Raw genomic sequence first — 27,307 nt, 5'->3', positions numbered from 1 at the left:
AATTTAGGGGATTTTACAGTAGGATTTCCTAGTGTAAAACGTGCATCACATCGCACGAAAAACACGTTTTGTGCGAAGCAATGCAAGAGAAGGGAAGACTCCATAGAGAAACAGGGGCTACAAACCCCCCCCAAAAAACGCAAATCGCATCTGTATAGAGCATACTGCAATTTTGTAGTCTTGTAATGTCACAGGCTACAAAACATTGCTTGTGTGCCATGGGCTCTACATACATGCAATTTGTAGCACTGTCGCATTGTGCCAAAATCGCACGATAAATTTGCCCGTGTAGAAGCGGCTTCACTCCTATTGTTCTAACTGGCTATTGGTTTGAGGCCGGGTTAACACAACCATGTGTGCTGGCGTGCCGTGCGTGTGTCTTTGGAACCCGAGCACGAAGCAAATATGTAATGACATGCGTACTAGCTGTATGCTGCCAATCTTCATGTACTATCTTGGCATGAATGTGCGCTTAATACACGCCAAGATAGAACATGATAGATGTTTGGCTTGCGCGAAAAAAAATACAGGTGTGAGTAACCCAATACAAACCAATGGGCTATTGGCAAAACACATTGCGTGTGGGAAAATTGCGCACGCGCCGTGCAATGACAATACACCCATGTGAGACTATAATACTACATGTAATGTCTTATTTTATCTCTGTTGTCTCTGACCTTGCTGTGGAATATGCTGGAGCTACATAACTAATGATTATTATTAGCATCATCGTTAATAAGAAAGGACAAATGTCATTGAATTGGATATTTATTGAAGTTGCTAGAAATATTCATCACCCATAAAGATGGACTGTAAATAAATGGATTCTCCGCAGTTAGCAGATGAAGATGTAGCTCCCCTTCTTCTTGGCAAGGTATGCCAGACAATTGAGTAAAATCAGGATGTCTTGCACCTTATCACTAAACATGTACTCAGTTATCATCTTCCTCAGGACTTGTGGATCATCGACGGGTGACATATCTTCAGTATGAATGGTTGTCCTCTCCTTCATGATGCCATAGGTGTTGACCAGGTATTCTATTAAGTAGGGATGAACTTTATCATCATAGCCCAGTTTCCGCAATTCATCCATTACACGATGGTAGCGTTGCATCAACTCAGATCTCAATTGTTCGTTAACCTTGCCAGTCTGTGAGCAGGTGGTCACCTGAAACCATAAAATATACTGTAAGCCCTTTTAACCCTTAAAGACTTTCCTTTTCTGTCTGTCCTCCCCACGTTTTTTTAGTCCCTATAGGGGACTTGAACTTGCGATCGTTTGTGCACTCATGCAATGTAACATTATAGAACAACATATTACCATAACCTAACAGGCATTCTACCAGGTATGGCTTGGTAAGCAATCAGCCATGACATCACTGGGGGCTTTCAGAAGCCCCAAAGATACCATGGAAGCCGAACAGAACCTTATTCTGGGTGACCAGCACATCCATGCATTACACGGACAGCCCACTAACTATAATGGACTTGTGTAATTCTCTATTTCTCCTGTGGAGGCGCTGCAATTTGTTACATAATTGGATAGTAGTTTAGGTTAGTACCTGTATGATCTTCTCTTTTACATTAGCTACCCAATATCCGTAAAGTCGCTGGTCCGGGAAGATGGCGCACATAATTCTGCGGTCCAACTGATATGCGATCTCTCCAACGCATTTTTGACACTGCTTCACTTTTTCAGCATCTGTAAAAGTTTAATGATATTATTTCAAGTGCTTTGGCTTGAAATAAATTACAATATACACATTAACAAAAGGATAAATTACCAGTAAAAGCCATATACCGCCACGACTCAGCTTTGCACACTCTCCCTATCATGCTGCTAACCTCTTCTTTCAGTTCCTCCATACTAAAAGTGCCCTCTCTGTAGGTCCACATAGTCACAGTCCTCTCTCTATGGGACCATAAAGTAATAATGCGCCCTCTGTGGCCCATTAATCATTAAACATTTCTGGTGGCCTATCCATATGTCCGATCACAACACTACTGGTGATATGTAACATCACTGGTCTACCAATGGTGGCTCACTAGCTGTTGCTAAACTGGAACTCCCAGGATGCCTTCACAAAATGCAGCTGTCAGGGCATGCTGGAAATTGTAGTAAACCAACAGCCGGAGAGAGACAAGGAGCTGAATACCTCAAAGCTAGGCAGGAGAGCATCTCATTTCTGCTGCTTGGGAAGACAGTTGGGCAGCAGCTCCTGTCTCAGTGGCGCCCTCTACAGCAGGTGCATTAAAGACTGTCTTAGAAATAATGTCTGAATTACCAGGACTTTTACAAGCCTTATCCTTTGAGCCTTCCTTTGATTTCCGTGGAGGAGGCAGGTCTTGACTCTTCTTATAGTCTTTTAACGTTAGCCGAAGCTCCACGTTCTCCTGCATGAGACCCATCATTTCACGGAGTTTGGCATTCTCAGCCAGCAGACGCTGGCTCTCAGCAGTTAGGGTTTCTACATCATCAGTCTTCCCAATATGAAGTATATCATTCATGCTGTTCTTCCCACACGCTCCTGAAAACATTTTGATGGATTTTCCTTCTGCTGGTGAAGACAATGGATATTGTAGCGTCCCCTGCCTAGAGTACAGTGTACTGCAGCCAACCGGGTCCTGCTAATACCTGTGTTGTCAGAACATACAGGAGCCAAACATTCCGAGAAAGCTGTGATATCATAGCCGGATCACAAGGAACAGTAACGTCATATGTGACTGGTTGCTAAGGATGCAGGCATTTCCTTAGCAACCAGTCTGTCTGTCTTTTCTCAGCTATTTAGTACAAGGCAGATTTACCACTAGGGCTCCAAAGTGGCACAGAATTGGGCTGCAGTTTGTGGGTGACTTCAGTGTTTCTCTGTGTGGAAAGAAAGTTTCAAGGAACCTTTTAAAGTTTGCAACTTTCTTTCCCATAAGGAGACACTGAAGTTGTAGTTTCAACACGATTTTACTGCAAATATCACACAACTCTGTATCCATAGCAACATTTGGTCACTTGTACATTATAGTTAAATCACTGCTTGCAACTTCAGGGTCTCCCTGTAAGGCTTCCTACACACAGCTGAGCGTGATATCAGACCATGAAACTCGGCCCAATATCGTGCCCATGCGATGTATTGGTTGATGCGAGGCTTTTTTCTGTAAAAAATGCCACCCATCACTTTGGTGAGGTTGCGATTCTCTGGCACAGCTTTCAGCCATGTCAAAGGATCAGAAAGTGTTTCCTATTGTTTTCAATAAGAAATCCCCGCATGCACATCACACTTCGTGCAATGTGTTTTCCTGCCCCATTGAAAATAATAGGTGATACATTCTGAGGGAACACCCAAAGATAGGACATGCCGCGATTTTTTATTACTCATGTATATGACCCATGTAAAAGAATGGCGTTCATATTCGTGTAAGATTTGTGCATAGTGCAACGCACAAATCTCACGCGATTTTCACAAGCGTCTGAAAGCGGTCTCGGGTGCATTTGCATGGATGAGTATGCCATTGTATACCCACAATTTTTTATGCGAGTGCGATGCGTTATGTGAGAAAAATGTATCTTTGCACTTGCAATTTTCACATGGGAGCAAAAAACGGCACACTCGCATGAACTTTCAGCAATTTTTTTTTTGCTCCCATAAGGAATAATAGGAGACTCTTGAACCGCCCAAAAATAGGATGTGCTGCAATCTTTCTATCTCACACTATCATTGGGAAAAAAATCTCATAGACTCATTTAAAATAGTGGTTTCTTTTTACATGCAATTTCTGTGCATCTTGGGCCACGATTGATTGTCACATAACGTTAGGGCTTATTCCGACGTGCGTATATGGGCTGGGTATTCACGCCTGGTCGATATACGCTGTCCCTCTCTGCAGGGGGAGGAGGCGGGCCGGGTCGGGAGCTCAGTGCACTGTTTGCAATGTGAGGGGCGGAGCGGGCAGAGCTAAGTTCCACCCCATCCCACCCCCTCCCATTGCAAATACTGGCGAGCAGTGGAGAGAGGGCGGAGAGGGGGCAGGAGCTCAATGCACTGCTCCTGACCCGCCTCCTCCCTCTGCAGAGAGAGACAGCGTATATCGGCCGGGCGTGAAAATCCGGCTGATATATGCACGTTGGAATAAGCCCTTTTCTCCCATTATGCGGCTGTGATAATCACCGATTTGAATAGGATTTAAGTGGTTTCGTTTTTATTACAATCAAGATTCTTGGCCGCTACTTGTACAGAGCAAGAAAAGATAGGATCTACCCAATCTTTCCCGCACATAGTGAATACTACAAGTGGTAAAGATCGGGCGGCACCTATCTTCCCGCATTAAAAAAACCCCAAAACCTGTGCAATGGCGCAGAATTTGAAAAGCCGGTGAAGGGGGAAAAAATTCTCCTTGTTCAGGCGCAACTACGCTCTGTGCCGGTGAGTGTAATTGCGCCCATTCTCGTCTGAATACGCTCTAATAGTGTTTTCCCTTTGCTATGCAAAATCATTGTATGATAAACAATTAGGGTGCCTTCACATTGGTGAGAAAATCGTGTAAAATTTGTGCTTCGATCACTTGCTAACAAGATCCCTGCTTGCTGTCAGTAAATGGGAACAGAAAGTTCCACTCTAAGGGCGGCCACCCACTGGCGTTTTTTTTTCCCTGCGAAATTCGCAGCATTTTTTTTCTGCAGGGGTCTATGGGACTTGTAATGTTAAAATCGCGATCGCGCAAAATCGCAATTTACCGCGATTCGCGGTAAATTGCGATTTTGCGCGATCGCGATTTTAACATTACAAGTCCCATAGACCCCAGGAGAAAAAAAATGCTGCGAATTTCGCAGGGAAAAAAAAACGCCAGTGGGTGGGCGCCCTGAAGCTGAAATTCTTGTTTTGATCATGTTGAACTGGTGCAGATAAAGCTCTGAAACATTTGAACACCAGTGCACCTACTGTATGTGATTTAAGATTAGAGATGAGCGAACGTACTCGTCCGAGCTTGATGCTCGCTCGAGTATTAGGGTACTCGAGAGGCTCGTTACTTGAGACGAGCACCACGCGGTACTTGAGTCAATTCCATTTCCTTCCCTGCATGTTTTGTGCCATTTTCTGGCCAATAGACATGCAGGGAAGGCATTACAACTTCCTCCTGTGACATTCCAGCCCTATCCCACCCCCCTGCAATGAGTGGCTGGCGAGATCAAGTGACCGCCGAGTATTTAAAGCAGTCCCGCCCGCTGCTTGCCACAGACACACGCTAGCAGAGATGAGGGAGAGTGCTACTGGTGCTACAGGGAGAGTGTTAGCGTCTTCAAGAACCCCAACGGTCCTTCTTAGGGCCACATCTGACCATGTGCATTACTGTTGTGGCTGCTGGGAGCAGTTTTGCACAATTCTTTTTTTTTCATCTCGGGCTGTGCAGGCCATTACAGCTATAGCGTTCTCAGTCTGCAGTCTATTATACAGAGTATAGGGAAAGTGCTGCTGAGATACGGAAAGTGGTAGTGTAGGATCCTGTCTACAAGAACCACAACAGTTATACAGAGTATAGGGGCAGTACTGGTGAGGCAGGGACAGTGGTAGTGTAGAATCCTGTCAACAAGTACCCCAAAAAAGCTCCTCCTTAGGGCTACCTGTGAGCGTGTGCATTACTGTTGTAGTGGCTCACTATTAGCCAACTAGGCCTTTCTGCAGCCCAGCGTATAATTTTTTCGGCCTACAGTGTGCGTTACATAACCACTGTGACCCTCCAAGTGTAGGCCAATAATTGCTTCATTTTTTACACCGCTCTGTGCGTTCCGTCAACTTCACGTGCAGCGTACGCCCACAGCCGCTGATAGAGGGAAAGACATATACACGCTATCTAGGCTCCCGTTTTTTTTCAAAAACATCTGAAAAAAAGAAATCCTCCTTAGGGCTACCTGTGCGCGTGTGCAGTTTACTGCGTGGCACCTAGGAGTTGTAGTGGCTCACTATTAGCCAGCTAGGCCTTTCTGCAGCCTAGCGTATAATTTTTTTGGCCTACAGTGTGCGTAACATAACTGCTGCCAGCCTCCAAGTGCAGGCAAATAATTGCCTAATTTTTTACACCGCTCTGTGCGTCCCATCAACTTCACGCACAGCGTACGGCCACAGCCGCTGATAGAGGGAAAGACATATACACGCTATCTAGGCTCCCGTTTTTTTTTCAAAAACATCTGAAAAAAAGAAATCCTCCTTAGGGCTACCTGTGCGCGTGTGCAGTTTACTGCGTGGCACCTAGGAGTTGTAGTGGCTCACTATTAGCCAGCTAGGCCTTTCTGCAGCCTAGCGTATAATTTTTTTGGCCTACAGTGTGCGTAACATAACCGCTGTCAGCCTCCAAGTGCAGGCAAATAATTGCCTAATTTTTTACAACGCTCTGCTGTATTCGAAATACAACATGCTGAGGGGTAGGGGTAGGCCTAGAGGACGTGGCCGTGGACGAGGGCGCGGAGGTCAAAGTGAGGGTATGGGCACAGGCCGAGTTCCTGGTCCAGGTGAATCGCAGTCGGCTGCTGCGGGATTAGGAGAGAGGCAAGTTTCTGGGGTCCCCAGCTTCATATCACAATTTATGGGTCCACGTGGTAGACCTTTATTAGAAAATGAGCAGTGTGAGCAGGTCCTGTCGTGGATAGCAGAAAATGCATCCAGCGATGAATCGACCACCCAGTCTTCTACGCTGTCCACTGCTGCAACTCTGAATCATCTCGCTGCTGCTCCTCCTTCCTCCCAGCCTCCTCACTCCATGAAAATGACACATTCTGATGAGCAGGCAGACTCCCAGGAACTGTTCTCGGGCCCCTCCCTTGATTGGGAAAAAATGGTTCCTCTCTCACCTGAGGAGTTTGTCGTGACCGATGCCCAACCTTTGGAAAGTTCCCGGGGTCCGGGGGATGAGGCTGGGGACTTCCGGCCAAGTACTAAAATATGTGGGTGTCCAAGCAGTTCTCTCCAGTTAGTTGTAGATCTAAGAACTGATTGTGTATTCAAGGATCTACAAGGACAATCAGTCTAACATGATTTTGTACTCAACCTTATTCATTATAACAATAGTTCCACCTTTATCAGAGAGTTTAATGACTACTGATTAGAGATGAGCGAACGTACTCGCTAAGGGCGATTTCGCAATCGAGCACCGCGATTTTCGAGTACTTCACTACTCGGGTGAAAAGTACTCGGGTGCGCTGTGGGGCGGGGGGTTGCAGAGGGGAGTGGGGGGTAGCAGCGGGGAACAGGGGGGAGCCCTCTCTCTCTCCCTCTCCCCCCCACTCCCCGCTGCAACCCCCCGCTCACCCACAGCGCACCCGAGTACTTTTCACCCGAGTAGTGAAGTACTCGAAAATCGCGGTGCTCGATTGCAAAATCGCCCTTACCAAGTACGTTCGCTCATCTCTACTACTGATTTATCCTCTACAAGACTGACCTATAGCAGTCTTGCAGAGATTGAATTATACCTACTGTCTGTTATGGCGACTCTCTAGTTCCCGAGTTACAACCTTAGTAATAATATCACCCATCAAGGCTATTCTTTCTTGGTGGTGGGGAGCCTATGGAGTCTTGCGACACATGTGGCTCCAGGATGTTACATTTTTATGGATCTTCACGCCTTTCTCTTTTTTTGAGATTCACTTTTTGCTGTATTAAATGCTGCTGGGATCAGATGGTGCGGATATCCCTCCCCTTAACGATATTACTCTGGGATACGAAATCTTTTTTGTATAATTACATCGGAGTCTTTTGAATTGACCAGATAGTATAATTGTTTTCCATTTATTATAGTGAGAGCTTTTATACATAGTTGGCTGTTTGTATCTGTGCTTTTACAAAACTTTTTGGTGATCATTTAAAATCTTCCTATTTTCTACCTATCTGGCCCCCCAAAAAACCCAGAATGACTAGGGCATGGATTGTGGGCCGAGGCCAACATGTATTTCCTCTCACGTAACCTCAGCTATCCAGGGCACTGCAATGTGATTTCTTTCTGTACCATCTGTGTGTTCCTGCTTGCCACCCATGCTGTGGGTGCGCACAGACTTGCCATAGCGGAGTTGTACCTGCCTGGCACTTTTAAAAAAAACCAGACTGACTAGGGCATGGATTGTGGGCCGAGGCCAACATGTATTTCCTCTCACGTAACCTCAGCTATCCGGGGCACTGCAATGGGATTTCTTTCTGTACCGTCTGTGTGTTCCTGCTTGCCACCCATGCTGCGGGTGCACACAGACTTGCCATAGCGGAGTTGTACCTGCCAGGCACTTTAAAAAAAAACCCAGAATGTCTAGGGCATGGCGTGTGGGCCGCAGCCAACATGTATTTCCTCTCACGCAACCGCAGCTATCCGGGGCACTGCAATGGGATTTCTTTCTGTACCGTCTGTGTGTTCCTACTAGCCACCCATGCTGCGGGTGCACACAGACTTGCCATAGCGGAGTTGTACCTGCCTGGCACTTTTAAAGAAACCACGAATGTCTAGGGCATAGCGTGTGGGCCAAAGCCTACATGTATTTTCTATCACGTAACCTCAGCTATCCGGGGCACTGCAATGGGATTTGTTTATGTACCGTCTGTGGGTTCCTGGGGGCCACCCATGCTGTGGGTGCACACAGACTTCCCATTGAGGTGTTTTACCTGTCTGTCCCCAAAACACTGACAGACTTGGGTAGGGTGCAGAGTGCAGATGGTTTACCCCTAGCGTTGTCGATGAGGTATCCGACACCCAAACAGAATGAGTAATGTGTGGACACATGGAGTCCCCATTGCTATGTCACTCGCAGCACCTTGGGCCACTCAGGGTGTTTGGTGGGACAGAGGCTTACCCAGGGCCCGCTCACTTACTTCCCACACCGAGTATTGCTGCATTGTGGAGATGTGTAGAAGTGCTGGGCTGGCAGCGGACTCCCCTTTATGCCCACATTTGCAGCTCCTGACAGAGGTGGCAAAGGATTGAAATGAAGATGGAACGTCAATCTATTATCAATTCTCAACAGCATTGTGGGCTATCGCCCACACTTTCAAAGGAGGTCGCTGCCTGGCCCTGCCGACCCTCTGCAGTGTGTGCCTGCGGTTCCTCCTCATGGCAGACGCACTTATAAATAGACATGAGGGTGGTGTGGCTATGAGGCCAGCGTGTGGCATGAGGGCAGCTGAGGGCTGCGCAGGGCCACTATTGTGTGCGCTGCGGACGCTGGGTCGTGTGTGGGGGAGGGGGGGCAGCATGTAACCCAGGAGAAGTGGCAGCGGAGTGTCATGCAGGCAGTGATTGTGCTTTGTTGGAGGTAGTGTGGTGCTTAGCTAAGGTATGCATTGCTAATGAGGGTTTTTCAGAAGTAAAAATTGTTGGGGGGGGGCACTCTTGCCGCTATTGTGGCTTAATAGTGGGACCTGGGAACCTGAGATGCAGCCCAGCATGTTGCCCCTCGCCTGCCCTATCCGTTGCTGTGTCGTTTCCATCACTTTCGTAGGTTTTGCATATTTGCACAAATGAAAACCTTAGCGAGCATCGGCGATATACAAAAATGCTCGAGTCGCCCATTGACTTCAATGGGGTTCGTTACTCGAAACGAACCCTCGAGCATCGCGGAAAGCTCGACTCGAGCAACGAGCACCCGAGCATTTTGGTGCTCGCTCATCTCTATTAAAGATATATGGCGGTGAGGGGGTAAACAGAAAGGCATATGCTAAGCTTACTTTAGTCCATGCTTAGTTCGAGGGGATAAGAGGAAACTGAGTAGAGATGAGCGAACGTACTTGGTAAGGGCGATTTCGCAATCGAGCACCGCGATTTTCGAGTACTTCACTACTCGGGTGAAAAGTACTCGGGTGCGCTGTGGGTGAGCGGGGGGTTGCAGCGGGGAGTGGGGGGGAGAGGGAGAGAGAGAGGGCTCCCCCCCTGTTCCCCGCTGCTACCCCCCACTCCCCTCTGCAACCCACAGCGCACCCGAGTACTTTTCACCCGAGTAGTGAAGTACTCGAAAATCGCGGTGCTCGATTGCGAAATCGCCCTTACCGAGTACGTTCGCTCATCTCTAAAACTGAGATATCTGGGTGATAACTAGTATTACTATTGTTACAGCTTTCACATAGTCATCCTACTTTCCCAACTTCCTGACCAGCAAGTCTGTCTGTGTGTGCAGCAGTGCAGGTGGTGGGATGTATCACCAGATAAAACTGCGTTTTAGGGCGGCTTCTCACGAGCGGAATTCGCTGTGTCCTGCCTGTGAGAAAGTACGTGCTGCATGCTGACAATCGCTATGCACTATTTTGGCGTGTATTCACACGTAATGCTGTGTCACCACATACTCCTGTGAAGGAGCCCTTAGGGTTTGGGTTGGCAGTGCTGGTTGACAATCCTTACAGGAACTCTCCTAATTGGTTTTCACCTAGTTTTCCCAGAAACAGTCACTATTACTATTATTTTCATATTTTCTGGTGCATCAGATCTACATCACCGCGCTTTTTTAATATCAAACACATTTCTACAAGCGTTCAAAACGTAACTAACAGCAATGAATGAGCTGGAAATGCCTGCACAGCAGCTATAGCCTTACTGCAAGGTAACCAGCGCTGGCAAGCAGAGGTATGTCATTACATTCCCTTACAGTGATGTGAAGGCAGGAGGGAGGACTGAGCTACTGTCATCCAGCCCTTCTTCTCCTCCTCCTACATCTCCCTCCCCTTCCAGGCTCAGCATCCAGAAACAGCCAGACACCTTCAGCAGCTACAAGCCATCCTCACCCCGAAAAGGCAATGTCTCTGCACAAGGAGCAAGCAGCCCAAGCTATCCAGATCAGCAGGTATGTATAAAGGGGGACTTGGCAGCAGAACTGGACTTGCACCCCTACAATTGCATAGAATGTGGTGGAACCATTCATTGCCTGCAGTGTTTGCAATACACGTGGGTGCTGCCGGCATTGGGTGACATGCAGTGGAGGGAGGGGAGCTGTGACTTTGCAGAAAGCAGTGAAGGCCTGCGCAAGACAACTACTCCTATGCTGTGGGTATAGAGAGAGAAGCTGGAATTAGGTCACTGCTCACGCTTGTTGGTGTGCGCTCCATCCACTAGGGTGCGCTGTTCTAATAGACATCAGTGCACTTAAATGCCCTGATCTAGAGGTGAAGTGAGGAGTTGACTTTCTGGGAAGTTTGTAATGCCAGATCTCTACATAATCTGCTGTGCGACATTGCTTTGTGCTGCTGTAGGCATGTTTATTATATTTGTAGTGGAAACATATATAAGATATTGCATTGTGCTGATGTTGATACATTGTTAATTATGTATATTTTGCTACAGTTACCATATTTATTGTGGTTCCCACTGCGGGGAAGCATGAATGGCAGATGACGGCAGGCTTGGATTGGTCTGCATTAAGAAACTTGACCTTGATTCTAATGCATTATTAGGGCAAGTTAATACAGGGGGTTACTCACTTTGGACCCCTATTTATAAACATAAAGAGTAACTGCACTTTTTTTTTTTTAATGTGCAGCGTTGGTGATTCTATGCATTTCTTAAATAGGATTTATTAGCCTATTCTGTACATTTTTCATGCAAAACCCCTCTTCAACAATACAGCTGAGTGAAGACGGGGCTGAGAAATTCATCTTCAGCTGGCCACTGTAACTGCATAACTGAAGAGGGCGCTATAGCTGTTCCTGCGCTATTCTCTCTCATATATAGTAAAAAACACTGCCACACATAGAAATGCAGTGCAAATGCACATATTCCCGTGTGCATCCAGTCTAAGGGCTTATACCGACGTGAGTATATCGGCCGGGTTGGTATTAGTGTATCTTGACGCCACCAGGAAGTCCTGGTGGAGACAAGATAGACAGGAGGGTCACCCCCCCCCCCTACCTGATAGGCTGCATAGCTTGTTAACCAGCAGGTCCTGGCAGCCCGCAAAAGTTTCAATGTAAAAATCCAAAATGCACAGCCCCATGTGCAAGGGAAGGAAAGAGCGGTGTGTGGAGCAGGGATTGCACAGCCCCGTGCGGCGGCGTTACCGCTGGCTGACCCCCCCCACCCCGTCACTGTCATATTGCGGCTCACGAGGGACGCCGCGCACCAGACCCATCTCATTTACTGCAGAGCTTGCCTTCAGAGTGGCCGGCCGCAGACCCCCTTGTCAGTCTACACCAGGTAGCAGGGACAGTATAGCGCCGCAAACACACACTGAGAGTCGGCGTACGGCCTCTCTCAGCACGTCGGAGCACACAGCGGCGCCGCCGGACACCGAGGGAGCGACCTGGGCGCTGGGTTTCACTGAGAAAGGGTAACTTGGAGGCAGTGGGGAAGCCTTTAGAAGTGCTGGGTCACAGTGAGTAGCCGGCTGCCTTAGCCTAGGTTCACACAGGGCGGATTTGCCACGGTTCTGCCGCAGCAGATCCGCCCGCGGCCGCTAATCTCGGGATTAGCCAGCCATGTGGACGAGGTTTCTCAGAAACCTCGTCCACAGAGGGACGGCTAATCCGCTGCGGTAAATCCGGTTGAACCGCCGCAGCCGCGGTTTCAAAAGAAGCAGCATGTCTGTTTACTTTCGTTTTTTTGTTTATTTTCGTCGCGGCCCGGCCGCAACGGAAAAGCATGCGGCCGGGCCGCTTCAAAGCCGCCGCGGCTTAGACAGCGGCGGTTCTCCCGGCGGAAATCTCGCAGTTTTTGCTGCGGCCAAACCGCGAGATTTCCGACGGGAATCCGCCCTGTGTGAACCCAGCTTTAGGGCGCATTCAGACGACTGTATATCGGCTGTGTTTTCACGCCGGCCAATATACGGGGTCCCTCTCTGCAGGGGAAAAAGGCTGGAAGAGCCGGGAGCAGTGCTCTGAGCTCCCGCCCCCTCTCTGCCTCCTCTCCACCCCCCTGCACTATTTTCAATAAGGAGAGGCGGGACAGGGGCGGAGCTAATTCTCAGAACTTAGCCCTGTCCCACCTTCTCTCATTGCAAATAGTGCAGAGGGGCGGAGAGGGGGTGGAGAGGAGGCAGAGGGAGCGACCGCCTCCTCCTTCTGCAGAGAGAGACGCGGTATATTGGCCAGCGTGAATACCCGGCCAATATACGGTTGTCTGAATGTGCCCTTAGGGTGAGGGTTCACTGTCTTGTTAGGCTTATATTATAGGCTTAAAATTATAGCATGTTACAGCCGTCAGGTAAACCTGCAGGAAAACGTAAAATGAATGTACACGCTCCTAGGACCTTCCAGCTTTGACCCAATCAGGAGCTAGGGGTGTGAGAGGGGCATTTCTTTTGTCAAACCCCTAGCTTCCAGTGGCATCAAGTTACAATAATACCATGCGGGTTTTCATGCCTGTCCAATATACGCTGTCCCTATCTGCAGGGAAAGGAGGCAAGTTGGGCCGGGAGCAGTGCACTGAGCTCCCGCCCCCTCTCTGCCCCTCGCTACTGTTTGCAAGAAAGCTTTACCCTTGACCAAATACATTGCTTCATATCACATTCTCACTTCAGCTTTCTCCTTCAGATGTCCATGCTGCTCTCTGGCTCCATCCGGATGGCCCTTCATCTTCGACCCCTGTCATCAGAGCCCTTTGGTCTACTGGTCTAGGCCAGTGTTTTCCATCTCCAGTCCTCATGGAGCCCCAACAGGTCATGTTTTCAGGATCTCATATAGTAAGAACACCTGTGGCAATGTCTGAACGCCGACAATAATTACATCACCTGTGCAACACTGAGGAAATCCTGAAAACATGACCTGTTGGGGCTCCATGAGGACTGAAGTTGGGAAACACTGGTCTAGGCACTCCATCTTTGGTCCTCAGTCATCAGAGCCCTTTTGTTCCTCCTGATGACTCCTCAACATGAGGATACAGTCGTTCCCAGAAAAACGGCTCCTGCCACTTCACCTCCTCTGCTGCTAATGTGTCACAGACATGGCCCATTATCATCTGCTGCTAAGCTGTCTCTTTGCTGAAGCTGTCACACTTTCTGCCTCAGTTTGCTGCACCCCTGTGGTATAACTGAAATCCCATTTAGGGCACTTGCTGTGCCTCCAGAATCTTCAAGCTAGTTCCTGAAGGGGTGGGACTTAGCAGTGATATCATGGTGGGGACAGAGCCTCCAGCCAGCAGTTTTCCACAGTCTTCACGTTCCTCCCCCTGCCTAACCACACCACAGACAGCAGGTGGGGCTTCCACCCAGCACTTCAATTGCCTCTATTCCTCTGGAATACCCGCTACAGCAGCCTCTGCCACAGCACTGGAGTGTGAAGGGGCAGGCACATTGCTTCTGTGTAGCCAAGCATTATGATGGAGGCACAGTCAATATACTGCAAGGCTTTCATGTGTGTGAGGTTAGGCATTAGCATGTGCCATCTTCTGCACTATTCCCACTATTACCTTGCTTGTGGAAGACCCACAAGCAACACTACACAGTGCAATACTCAAGTTCTGACCTCATTTATGATTGATGTAGACCGTATTTATATAAGACAAACGCATGAGTTCTGTGTGTTTGCGCAACACACATGATTTTTACATTGTAATAACCCATTATTTCCAATGGGTTCATTTACACGGGCAATTATTTTGGGTTTTTTTTTCTCGCACCGATGTGAGATGGAAAAACTGAAGCAGGTCCTACGTGAGAATAGGACTTGCAACGTGCGGTGTATCACACAGCATACAGACAGGATGTCTGTGTGCTGTACAAGACACGTTACACCCGGAAACCTCGCGCACAACTTGTTATCGGCTATATAAATATTGCCGTATTTGAGGAAGCTGTCAGAGTACGCTTGCAGCCATTATTTGGGTATTGATGTTAGTGGAGCCGCCTGTTGTGCTTGCACCCATTCTGTTTCACAATGCAAAAATAGATCAACTTGTGTACCGTTCATGTTTAACACAATTATCTACATCAACACGAGCTTGTAGGGTGCTGTTTCAACTTGCTGTGTAGCAAATAAAGGAATAAGCATGACATTGTTTTAAAGACTCATTGCTTTGAAGCTAAACCATGATTCATGCAGGAGCACGGGAGCGAAGACACACAGGGGCGAGTGTTGGGCATCGTTTGCCCGACATCCATCCCATGTAAATGGACCCTTAGGAGCAACATAGCCTGAGAGATCACCTGTAGAAAGACAGTTGGGCACGATGGAAATGAGAGTTGTAGGCATGTACAATGGTCACTTCATCCCCCACTGCAACCTCCAATCTCTCATGGGGTGTTGTAGCTAGGAAGGTGATTCTAGTTTTGGTGCTCTGACTTCTTGGATCTGTACAATATTGAATATGAAGGGCATCAGCGTGCATTTAGTGCTGCAGTTCTTTCACAAGGTGCCACTGTGCAGGGAACTGCAGCTGGTCTCATTTACTTAAGTACCTATGCCATAGTAGCCCTGCAGAACAGATGAATCGGTGCTGAAGTCCCTACACTCTTAGGATCGATGAGGGTCCCAAAGGTAGGACCTCCACTGACCATGGAAGTGATGGTACACCCTAGCACTATATAGTCACTTTTTAAGATGAGAAAACCCATTGAGGTTGATTCCACACAATTGTATTATGGGCACATTTATGCATCTGTAATATGGACAATTGTCCCAGACTATGGTTCTCCCAACCCAAACTAAGAGCATCATAGATCCATAAAAGTGCCAATAACATGTTTGTGTGAAACCAGCCTTAGGCTGATGTAGTAGCCTGGAAATAGGCACTACGTAGCACTGTTTAGTTATGGGGACCGGTAGTAATATAACCGGACCTAGGGTTTAATCTGAGTCAGTTTACACAAGGGATGCAGCCATTAGATCCTGTTCATGGCGCCACAAAGCGCTATGGTGAGCGCTAATTTTATTATTATTAGTGGCAGATAGGCTCACTGCGACAAATCGCAACATGCTGCGATTTAAATCCCGCAAGCAGAGAATCGCTATGATTCTTCGCTTGTGGACAGCGGGGCTTTCCATAGTAGTCTATGGAAAGTGTTCACTGCGTTTCCCACGGCCGGATTATCGCTGCGGGAAACACAGTGAAAAATCACCCATGGACAGGAGGCCGTAGTTTTCTTTATCACATTGAGTGCATCATAACTGATACACAAATTGCAACAATGTAGACCCCTGTGTCTAACTCATGTATACACTGGGAGCTTACTCTGGATTTCTTCTCTCTATCCTTCTTGGTATTTATATGTCTTTATTTCTTCTCCCTCTCTTTATATTTACATTTTTTTAAATTCCCTGTAAAAGCTGTCTCTACTTCTCAGTTACTCAAGGTTTCTCAGATTTCTGTCTCTGTCACGGCTCATCTCTGTCTCTTTTCACTTCTCTCTCCTGCCTGGCACTTTCTTTTCTCCTGTCGGGTGCTTCTTTTTTATAGCGCTCTCTCTCTCTCTCCGCCTGGCGCTCCCCTGCCTGTCGCTTCTCTTTTCTCACTACTCTTTACTTATTTCTTAAGCTTATTCTGCCTCTACTCTCTGGCACTTGCTTTGCCTGATGCCTCTCACTCCCTGCCTCCTGCGACTGTTGTCCGGCTATTTATCATCTCTGTCACCTGACAAGTTTGTCTGCAGCCAATCACAGCCTGTCTGGTTTCTAGGCTACCTGCATCCTTGTGTAAACTGATTCAGATTAAACTCTAGGGCCGATTATTATATTACCGGTCCCCATAACTAAACAGTGGTAATTAGTGCCTATTTCCAGGCCACTACACTTCATTCACATGCGTGCCTTGGCCACACCTTCAAGCCCGGACGATATACGCTGCCCATCTGATGCATTGGTTTACAATGCATCAGTTCAGATGGGCATATTCCTGTGGCGTAAAAGCGCCCGGCTGGCCAAGATGGCGCATTTTGCCCGGGCGCTTTTACGTCGGCTAGGAAAGATAGTTCAGGAACTGTCTTCCTGGTCAGAATACTGTGGCAGCTGTCATAGCCTCCTTTGGGAGCCTATGGTAGCACCCGTAGAAAAGAGGTGGGAGGGAGTTTAGCAATGTGTCTCCCCCCTTTCGCTCCTTCTCTCCACCCCTTGCAGTCTGTTTGCAATGGGAGGGGGCAGGATGGGGTAGGAGCTAGTTCCTAAGCTTTCCCCCCCATCCCCTCCCATAGCTGGCAGCCAAAAAAGGGGCAGAGAGGGGGCAGGAGCTTAGCACACTAGCTTCCGCCCCGTCCTGCCCCCTCCCCTTGCTGAGAGCCGATGAGGGGGCGGAAAGAGGGAGGCAGTTTAGCGGAGCTAAACTGTCACCCACCGCCCAACGGTATCTCGGGCTCGGCGTGAACTCGCCGGACCCGGGCCATCTGAATGGGCATTAAAACAGGTGTTTTACTGCCTGTTCATGCGATTTTCGGCCGTGCTGTGGCCGTGGCACGGCCGGACGGCCGAAAATCGTCACGGCCGTGTGAAAGAGCCCTCATGGTGTATAAACGAAGGCTGTGGCGTCTCTTTCCCATTTTGGTGGAGTCAGTAGAAATGTACTGACTTTGGCATATAAAAGAATATATATTATAAATAAGGTCTAATTAATTCAATGCAGAATTTGTTGCATATTTCATAGGAATTTCGGAAAGTTTTGAAATGACCTATTGCTAAAAGTGTATTACATATTTACAATTTACCAAAGTTTTGTGTTCTGAAATTGTATTTTAATAAATATATGTCCTATATGGAAGGAGTTGGAGTCTGGGAGAATTGAGGAGTCAGAAGTTTGGCTTACTCCACAGTCTTGGTATGAACACAGTTGAGATTGAGGTGCAGTTTAAACTGCATCTGAAAGACCACATGTGTTTTGGCTTTGTTTACAGTTTTCACACATGATAAATATTTATTTTACATGTTTCACTTATAAAGACCGCAGCTGTGCCAAAAACTGTAGCAAAATTACATGGTTTTTCAGACGCGGATTTAACTATACCTTGACCACAACTGTATGAAGGAAGCCTTAGTAATCAAACTCTATTCCATTAACTTGAATTAAACATTGCAATACCAGACATAACTCGTGGACAAGAGTGGTGCTATTCCTGGGAGTGAGTGGGAAGTGGACCATTTTGTTTTCTTTTAATATCGTACAACCCTTGTAAGTGTGTGTTCACTATCAGATTTGTTGCAGAAATGGGTATTGGTGTAATATGTCTCCACCAGAATAATGGGTGGAGACATGGGTTGCCGTTCTGAGTAAAAGGGAACGCTCACACCTGTTGATTGGCTGTTGCAGATGTGCTCTCCTTAGCATCTGAGCTCTTGCTTCTGCCTGGTCTTCCAGCACCCCTTACCTGCCGGCAACCTCTGGAAGTGGCTCCAGCTGTCCCGCTGCAGCTGCTTGTGCTGCAGGTCATGCTCAGCAAGCTTCTGGAAGCGGCTCTGGCAGTGCAGTAGCGGCTGATCCTGCTGCTAGCCACCCACCTTTTGGCAGCGGCCCCGTCACCGGCGCTGCAACCACTCCAGCCACTGGCAGGGCAGCTCCTGAAAATCGCTGCGGCAGTCCTGCCGTAGTCGCTCCTGCTTCTGGGCGGCCAGCTCCTTGAAGCAGCTCAGAGAGTCGTGCTGCAGCCAGTTCTGCTTCTGTCCACCTTAGTCCTAGAAGCGGCTCGGCAGGCCCGCTGTGCCCTCTCCTGCAGCTCCACCAACCACGGCAACTTTGGGGCGTTACCACAGCACTTATTGTAACTCACTATGTCTCCACCCATAGTTCAGGTGGAGACATGTTACATTAATACCGCAGAAATGTATGTTGACTGTTCTGTACGTTGGAGTGAAGATGGTATAAATCCATACACATGCTGCAGAGACAACCCATTCAGATGTATGGAATAGATGTTCAGCCTCAGACAAATTTGCTGCCAGGGAATATACCCTTAGGTTACGTTCACACGTAGCAGCATTTTCACATCATAAAATCCTTCTGTTACATGCAGACTTTGGTGCAGACTTTGACATAGATTTCATAGCCTCATCTGAAAAGGTGTAATCCAGGCTGAATACATAAGTGGTCATGCTGCAGATTTAAAATGTGCACCAAAGGTTAGTTTATGGATTTTCTTCACAGTGTGTGAATGAGATTTCTTGAAATATCTTGTTCCTGCAAACAATGAACATAGTACCTACAGGGTCCAAACTTTGAAGTTCTTTGCGTAAATAAAATGGTAATAATCCGGATGATTGTTGCTCAATGAATGATTTCTCTGACATGTTGTCAGATTTCCACTGTAATATTCAGATACTGCAGTTTGCAGAAAAAAACATATTCTGAAATTAAACATTCTGTTTAGCCTGAAAAAGGCCAGTTTTGGATAAGCATATTATGGGCACCTTTTCTGCTCATAGTACAAACGAATGTCGCTGTCCAGCTGTGGCTTTACTGACCCAAACATATGTCATCATAGATCCCCATGATGCTGGGAGTTTGGGTCAGTTGACCCGTGGTTGGGTCTGGACACTCATTTGTAATTAAGTCATAAAAATGCACTGCTATACGCTTGACTGAAAGTAGCCTAGAACAGGATGTTATAAGTTTTTTCTATATGCTTGCAGTACTACTTTACACCAGTAGAGCCATCTTCAATGAGATGCAAGTGTAGGGAATTCTGAGCTAATAAAATGTCATGACCTCCAGGACTCTTAAGACTGGGACTACACAGCGAATTTTGGCAACAACAGGGGTCACAGTATAAGTCACAGGTTGCTGCGTCAAAAATCCTAGGCTGGATTTTTTTTTACTATGACCCGTGAACCACAATCGTGGCAACCTACGACTTGCACTGCGACCGCATTTACCTCAATGTGAGCGCAAGGTCGCAGGGCTGCACAGCAATCTGTGGTTATGAAACACCTTTCAAGGCCAAAAATTACAAAGCAGACCTAGGTAAAATGCTTCACCTCCCCTGTGATGGCGCTATAGAGCAATTGAAAACATGCTACTGGGTTACCCCACCAATGATCGCTGTGGTTTATGATCACAGGATCTCCCTTACAAAAAGGAAAGTATGGCATTATAATTAATATGATTTACATTTTCCTTCCCTGTCACTAATTGATAATCCAGAACATTTGATATCAGCATATTAGCCATCAAAGGAATATTCTTGCAAATCAGGTCTTGGTGAAAGTATCCGATCTACTACACAGCATGTTATAGAAATGCTGCCCCCTCCTTCTGCTGCTTTTGGAAAAGTTTGGCAGCAGCGAGGCCTCCGTAGCGCAGAGTAGGAGGGGTGAAGAATTAAGTGTTTGCATGACTGGGAGAAGGGAGATCAGGCCTGGCTTAGGAGACCTGTAAGTAATTTGAGGCAATGCAGGAGACATCTTACTGAGGACAGCTGAGATCTTGCTGCACAGTATGAGATACGCAGTATATACGCTGCTAGCTATGTATATAGGGCATTCACATAAGGGTACTTCATGCCATTGCAACCTTTTCACCTTGTACAGAAGTTCTCCAGAACATACTGGTAGTATCAGCTTTCTGGTGAAGTGTAAGCCGTGGGCCCCTGAGGGCAGCGCTACTTGTACTGGCCTGACGAGTATTATATAGTACATACATGTTCCACAGGGCTCTGCACATATTACAACTCTACCATAACTGTCCCTTCGGACCTTCACAAAGATGGCTGCACTGCTTCTAACTAGGGCTGCCATCACACCTGCGTTAGGGTCAGGTCAGGGTTACCGTCTCTCCGTTTTTGGAGGTGAAAAACTGAAATAAAACTGATCCATTTTTTTCCCTATTGATTTCAGTGGGTTTTCAAAAAACGGAAAGCAAACAGAAAGGCTTCGTTTGCTTCCATTCTACCAGGTTCCCATTCTTATTGACAGGATAATAACTCTGCAGTCTGTGCTATTTTTCCTTTCCGAAGAATGGAAACCTGACGGACACATAGCATAGACTGCTGTGATATTTCTTAAAAATACAGAAACTCAACAGAATGGAACCAAACGGAAGCCTTTCTGTTTTTTTTTTATAAAAACCCCATTGAAATCAAAGCGGGAAAAAACAGTTCAGTTTTCACTTTTATTTCCTTTTTTTTTCCTGCAAAAACGGAGCAGAGCGATGTGAACCCTGAACTGACCCTAACGCGGATATAAAAGCAGCCTAAGGCCAGTTTCACATGACCAAGAAATTCACGCAAGATTTGTGTGTTGCATCATGCACAAATCTCACACGAATGTGAACCCCATTCTTTTGAATGGAGTCCTATAACAATCGCTGTATGTTCCATCTCTTTGCGTTCCTTGGAATGCATGGCCCATTGATTTCAATAGGACCTTTAATGCATTGCATGGCTCTCGCATGTGAGTGTGATGCAAGATTTCCCATTGAAATCAATGAAAACACTCCCGATCCTCTATTGTGTGTGAAACTCGAGCGAGAGGATCGGTATTTCACAGATGCAATATGCTGAGTTTCTCGGCCCGATATTGCGCTCACCCATATGTAGATCTTGTCCTATCTTTTGATGGCAAAACGCCGGAGGCTCCATAAGTTCCTATGGGAGTCTATGCGACTTGGGTGAAAAAGGGAGGGGAAGGGAGTTCAACAGCGGTAATCGCTGCTTAACAATGACAGTTGCCTCCAATGAGGCATATCAAGTAATTTCCATTTTTCTGGCGACCACAGGATTTAGGGGCTGCGGCGTCAGTACTCTTAAGATGCTGCGGCCAACCGTGAAAAATCGCAAAGAATAGCCACGACTTGGTCTCAGCTATTCTTCGTTCACGTGATTTTAAGCTTCGTTAGTCACAGTTTTTTTATGTGGCTATCCTTAAAATGACGCTTGTGTGAAAGAGGCCTTAGTCTACCAATGCATGCTATACACCCTGTGCACCCGGTAGTCAGAGGAGTGGTGCGCCAATTTTTATTGGTCCAGGTCTGGAGGGCCGCTTTAATTGGTAAACGCACTACACAGAGGAGATAGGGAGAATATAATACTAACCTCTCTATAGAAACTGATAGACATAAGACACTGCAGGTAACAATGTCGCAGGGAAACAGTGTCACAGCACAGACTCAGGATACAATGCAGCAGATGAAGTAACCAAAATGGACAATATTTATTCAAGAACAACGGGATAAAAGTGAACAAAGTTACGATGGCAGTTAGGCAGTTTACCTTTTTACCTTAAAATGACTTATTGCTGACTCCTAGGATAAATACTATTTTGTACTTAATACAAATGAATGCCAATGCTGGAAAACGACTACAGTATTAATAATGCTGTAATCAGGTCAGTCCCATTGAACAAGTTATAAATCCTGTAACTGAATACAGTTCATCTTTATTCTGAGACCGAAGTCCTAAATCATCTCAGTGCTATAGTAAATCCATTCATTACCTTTCCTCTGCTTTTCTGCTCACCTGCTCCCGGCGTCTCCCCGCTCTGCTATGTGCCCAGCAGGTGCATGCACAGAGCGGAGCCGGCGCGTCAGCCGTGACGTTTCTGTGAGGGCCTCTGGACTGAATACACACACATGTATGTACACATACACACGGATTTGGACTCTAGTTTCAGATACCAAAAGCAGCTTTCTTAGATACCAGGTTCTGTTTGGAGCAGTTACCTCAAGTGTTGCATTGTGGAGCCCAGTACACCCTAGGCATTTCCACACTTCCAGCCCTTTCAGAGGTAGCATTAACCCCTTAGGGATGAGTTTTGCTCCTCAGTAATCTACTATTCACCTTTTTTGGATGCCTCATCAGTGACTGTTGAATACCGGGGTCACGTGACTGAGGTCCATTTTTATGGACAGACCAGTCCATGGACTATACCATTCTACTGGGCAAATGGGGTCAACTGCACGGGTATAAGAAAGGCATGTTAACAGAATTTTAAATACATGCCCATTTGAAAATCGCATGTCTTCCAGTTGTGTAATCCAATCAAACTGTAGAAAGTTGGCAATCCCTTTAAGAATTGGTTACAACTTGCCCAGCCTCAGGCTCACTCTGACTGGGGACTTGATAGGATACTCCGAGCAGCCTCTCTCTGCTCAGTAGTACTGTAGCAGTCTCTGCAGTCTTGTGATGTCTCTTCCTGCAATCACCAAGGTGGTTACTGGTCCAGCTGCTCTATGGATATGTAGCAGGCCCCTCTGGACAGCCACGTGGAACTGCCACATTCTCCTGTCCTGCAGGGAACGAACCTCTCCCCTTAAATAAACCCTTCTCTAACGCTTCCCTTTAACACCAGCACTTAATAAGCGGACACTACAAAAGGCATATAGAAAGGTGGGAGAGACTACAACAAAAACACACTAGACAAGTTAAAGAAGTAGCACTATTTAAAGGGGCTTTGTCAACCCATTAACTACAGCTCTAGTTATACCTTATACAAATCGTAACTATATGAAGGGAGGGGGGTGCAGAAGCAGCAGTCATACCAAGGCCCTATTGTCTGAGGGAGCTCAAAGGCCCTACTGCCATGTAGAAAGCAACTATATTGTAGATGGCATATGATTGGTGGGGTCCTTTTACAGACTTTGCAAGAGCATTTGGTCATATCCCTGTACTTTCCAACAGTCTTGTTTTTCATGGGACTGCCATGCCAACTGGATTGGAGAATAAGTAGAGTTCACACAAACTTGCATTAAACCATCTTTCAACCATGATCCCAACAGACCAGAATCGGGCTTATAAATAAACTGCAGTACAGGCTATAAATATTGCAGTGTTCACTATGTGCTGGTACATTTGTCTGCTCTCATACCCCTACATACCTAAACAAATGTACTATTCAGCAGTATAAGAAAACTGGATGAGAACCCTATGGGTGAAGTTATCGGGTCCTATATTGGCTGTTACACAGCCAACTTATCCGAAAACAGATAAGACTAAGCTAAGACCTGATATTAAAGAGGTTTCCAAAAAAAACACTTTTGAAGACCTATCCTGAGAATATGTCATTAATAGTTGATAGGCGGGGACCGATGCTTAGGGCCCCAGTCAGCTGATTGCATGCCCGCTGTCAGCGCCACTATACACGGGGGTACAGAGCAGAAGTGGATTGCAGGTGCACCTAAACTATAACATCTTAAATGTTTTCCATTAGTTAAAGAACACTAATGGCAAGCTGTAGGCTAAGGGCATATCAGTCGTTCATATACCTTGGCTGGTAGACTATATAATAGTACAATAATTGAAACGAGTGTGGTAAGCCTTTCATTGTCTATTCTCCACCTTTATGGCTACAGGGAAACGCTGCTCTGAAGCGATGTGGCCCTTATAATTAATATAATACATATCCGTATCTTAATTGCTATCAGGGGAGCTGCAAAGTACATCTTTTCCCAGAGTCCCTATGGAGCAGTTAATAAGCTGAGTGTACTGAAGAGCTAAAAGCACTCATGTAATATTATAGCAATGCGATGTCAGGGACCGTAACGCTCTGTTTTATAAAGATCTATTCATATACATGCCTGGAGAATTTTAAAATAATCCTGTAGTCCAGCAATTCTGGTAGTCTGGAACTTGTTACAGAATATGTCTCTAAATGCTCTGATGTTATCACTGAACAGTGTCATATTGCATGGCAACGGCATCAAGTAGACAAGGGAATGCTAATGCACAGTTGTTAGTTAATTCATACATTTACAGGAGGAATAACAGAGGAACAACGCAACATTCAAGACAATATGCCCCAAAATGGTTATTTTATGAAGAATACTACAACAGACATATCAGGAGAGCTGTTAAATCTTATCAAGGACAACATTTGCATGGAGTTTGAAAACCTCCCTACAGATGTTGTCCTCGGTCCGTTTTGAATGTAGAACTCCAGCACTGCAAGACAAGGCAACATTCATTGATAAGAATGAACACAGACAAATACCTACCTCTTTAGGAAAAACAAATTTTTTTTTCAGCGATTTTTCGCAAATAATCAGATTGGGTTGAAAATTGGCCCAATTTTACCCGCCAGGCAACAAACAACCCTATTGGTGGAGTCACTGTGTACATACACTACATTACTTATCCTGAGCTGATACCGAGTTGCATCCTGTATTATACTCCAGAGCTGCACTCACTATTCTGTTGGTGAAGTCACTATGTACATACATTACATTACTTATCCTGTACTGATCCTGAGTTAAATCCTGTATTATACCCCAGAGCTGCACTCACTATTCTGTTGGTGAAGTCACTATATACATACATTACATTACTTATCCTGTACTGATCCTGAGTTACATCCTGTATTATACTCCAGAGCTGCACTCGCTATTCTGCTGGTGGAGTCACTGTGTACATACATTACATTACTTATCCTGTACTGATCCTGAGTTACATCCTGTATTATACTCCAGAGCTGCACTCACTATTCTGTTGGTGAAGTCACTGTGTACATACATTACATTACTTATCCTGTACTGATCCTGAGTTACATCCTGTATTATACCCCAGAGCTGCACTTACTATTCTGCTGGTGAAGTCACTATATACATACACTAGACTACATTACTTATCCTGTACTGATCCTGAGTTACATTCAGTATTATACTCCAGAGCTGCACTCACTATTCTGCTGGTGGAGTCACTGTGTGCATACATTGCTTATTTTGTATTAATCCTGAGTTACAGCTTGTATTACACTTCAGAGCTTTATATATAATTTCTCTTGTTGGCATTAGAAACAGTTAGTAAACCTGTCAGAATACTGCCAGTGTAGCTGAGCTCCTGTAATGCAGGGTGCAGTGTTTCCTATATGGGATCGCAGAATGTAAATCACTAGTACACACTGTTAGGCTGGCTGCACACGGGTGAGCCATATTTAGCATGCGGAATCAGTCGGTGACCCTGTGTACTTGCATTATCTGTAATGATCGCGGAAGCTCGCAGGTGGTCATGCGCAGTACAGATTTTTATTTCAAATATTTGTGTTTCCCACACCATTGCTAGGCCATGGCACAGGTACCTGTAGCCCATATGCAATGGGCTGCGGGTCGGACGCCCTCCATTGACTTCAACGGAGCCCATCCTTGCGGAGTCCGCAGCGAAATAGAGCATACTGCAATTTATTTATTTTTTCCTCCGCTCGTGGAATATGCAATTCGTATCTTCGAGTATGAAGGAAACAGCTAAAGTACATGCCTTTCAATGCGTAGATTTGTTGCGGAACCTATGCACAGACGACAATCGCGGATTCTGCAATAGGAATCCGGTCGTGTAAAGCCGGTCTTATGCAAAAAGTACCAGTTCCAGCAGCATACAGAAAGGCAAAATGCTATATGGGGGAGGCAGCACGGGTAAAAGTACTGATAAACAGCCACTCTTACATCTACCATTCGTTGGGAGGTGTTCTGCTTTGTATTGCACGTGCACACACATGACGCTTGTATAGGGTGCCAGTCACACAGATATGTGTAGTGCACCATGCAAACTTAGAGCCCATGGCCAGGTGTAAACTTATCGTGTGTGCGAGTTGCGTCCAAGTAGTTCGGGTGCAACTCGCATCAGACTAATATATGGACGGCTCGCACATTGACATGTATTTGCATGTCCAAAGTCTCGTCCGTGATACAGGCAAGAATCGGACAGGTGATGAGTTTTTTCGGTCTCCATAGAAAAACAGTAGTGTGCATAACCCCATTGGCTATAAGGGGTCTGTGTGCTGTTTGTGAATTAACAAAGACCCAAATACCTTAGTGTGTCAGAGGCCTATTAGTAACAGCCATACTATTGGACCAGTGTCCTATCCTGCACTTTCTAAGTGTGCCAGACATAGCACTCTCACCCCGGAACTCCTTATTATCTCACGACGAGACTGATTCAGCAAAAGTCAAAATAAGTATGAGGTAAGTTAAAGTAGTTTTCCAGGTAAAAACTGCTGATAACCTATCCTCAGAATAGGTCTGATGGCGACAATTAATTGTTGAAGTGCCACAGTGAAGCTGAGCACGGCACATTTAAACAGTCAGTGAGAGGGGGGACACACCTTTCCACATACCTTGAGCATCCTCCACAGCGCGATCGAAGGATCCTGATGGGCTAGCATGGCAGCCCAAAGCCTACCGAAGGCTCTCAGGGCTGTCACAAACAGACAACTATCAAGCTCTGCCCAAGGCAGGGCTTAAAAGGCAACTTCAAAAATCACTATATACTGCAATACTGTATTGCAGTATATAATACAAGCGATCAAATGCTCGCAAGTTGAAGTCCCCTGTGGGGACTAAATAAAAGTACAAAAAAGATATAATAAAGTTAAAAATAAAAATTAAAAGTTCAAAACCCTCTACTATTTACATTTTTCAATCACGAAACAATTTAAAAAAGCATGTTTGGAAGCAAGCTTGTCATGTACATAAAAGTTTGAACTGTTCCGAAAAAAAACTACAGGTCATCCTGCAAAAAAATGATCCCTCA

General features: G+C 46.2%; 2 protein-coding genes across 5 annotated transcripts in view; one reads left to right on the top strand and one right to left on the bottom strand.

Moving 5' to 3' along the window:
• Window positions 1–767: 767 nt before the first annotated feature.
• On the bottom strand, window positions 768–22,320 carry LOC136632441 (speriolin-like protein). The gene is made up of 3 exons (XM_066607333.1): window positions 22,307–22,320; window positions 1,563–1,702; window positions 768–1,168 (listed from the first exon to the last, which is right to left on the bottom strand). Exons 2-3 carry the CDS (start codon window positions 1,632–1,634, stop codon window positions 836–838), a joined length of 405 nt encoding a protein of 134 aa, XP_066463430.1. The 5' UTR covers window positions 1,635–1,702; window positions 22,307–22,320; the 3' UTR covers window positions 768–835.
• The window catches only part of ACOT7 (acyl-CoA thioesterase 7), a 176,990-nt gene continuing 160,337 nt past the window's right edge, over window positions 10,655–27,307 (top strand). Inside the window, exon 1 of one of the 4 annotated variants that reach the window (XM_066607329.1) lies at window positions 10,655–10,792. In XM_066607329.1, coding sequence (XP_066463426.1) covers window positions 10,746–10,792 — 47 coding nt within the window. In that variant the 5' untranslated portion in view covers window positions 10,655–10,745. Of the gene's footprint in view, window positions 10,793–20,157; window positions 20,226–27,307 lie in introns of those variants that run through there. The other 3 variants (XM_066607327.1, XM_066607331.1, XM_066607328.1) reach the window with 3 other exon arrangements.

The sequence above is a fragment of the Eleutherodactylus coqui genome, chromosome 6, assembly GCF_035609145.1.
Source record: "Eleutherodactylus coqui strain aEleCoq1 chromosome 6, aEleCoq1.hap1, whole genome shotgun sequence".
Taxonomy (NCBI): domain Eukaryota; kingdom Metazoa; phylum Chordata; class Amphibia; order Anura; family Eleutherodactylidae; genus Eleutherodactylus; species Eleutherodactylus coqui.
The sequence above is the reverse complement of the archived record's forward strand: the minus strand, read 5'-3'. Positions and strand labels throughout refer to the sequence as shown.

Coding starts and splice junctions, on each gene's coding strand:
- LOC136632441 (XM_066607333.1), bottom strand. CDS start 1,634: ATGTGCGCCATCTTCCCGGACCAGCGACTTTACGGATATTGGGTAGCT. Junction 1,169..1,562: donor TAAAAGAGAAGATCATACAG/GTACTAACCTAA, acceptor TTATGGTTTCAG/GTGACCACCTGCTCACAGAC.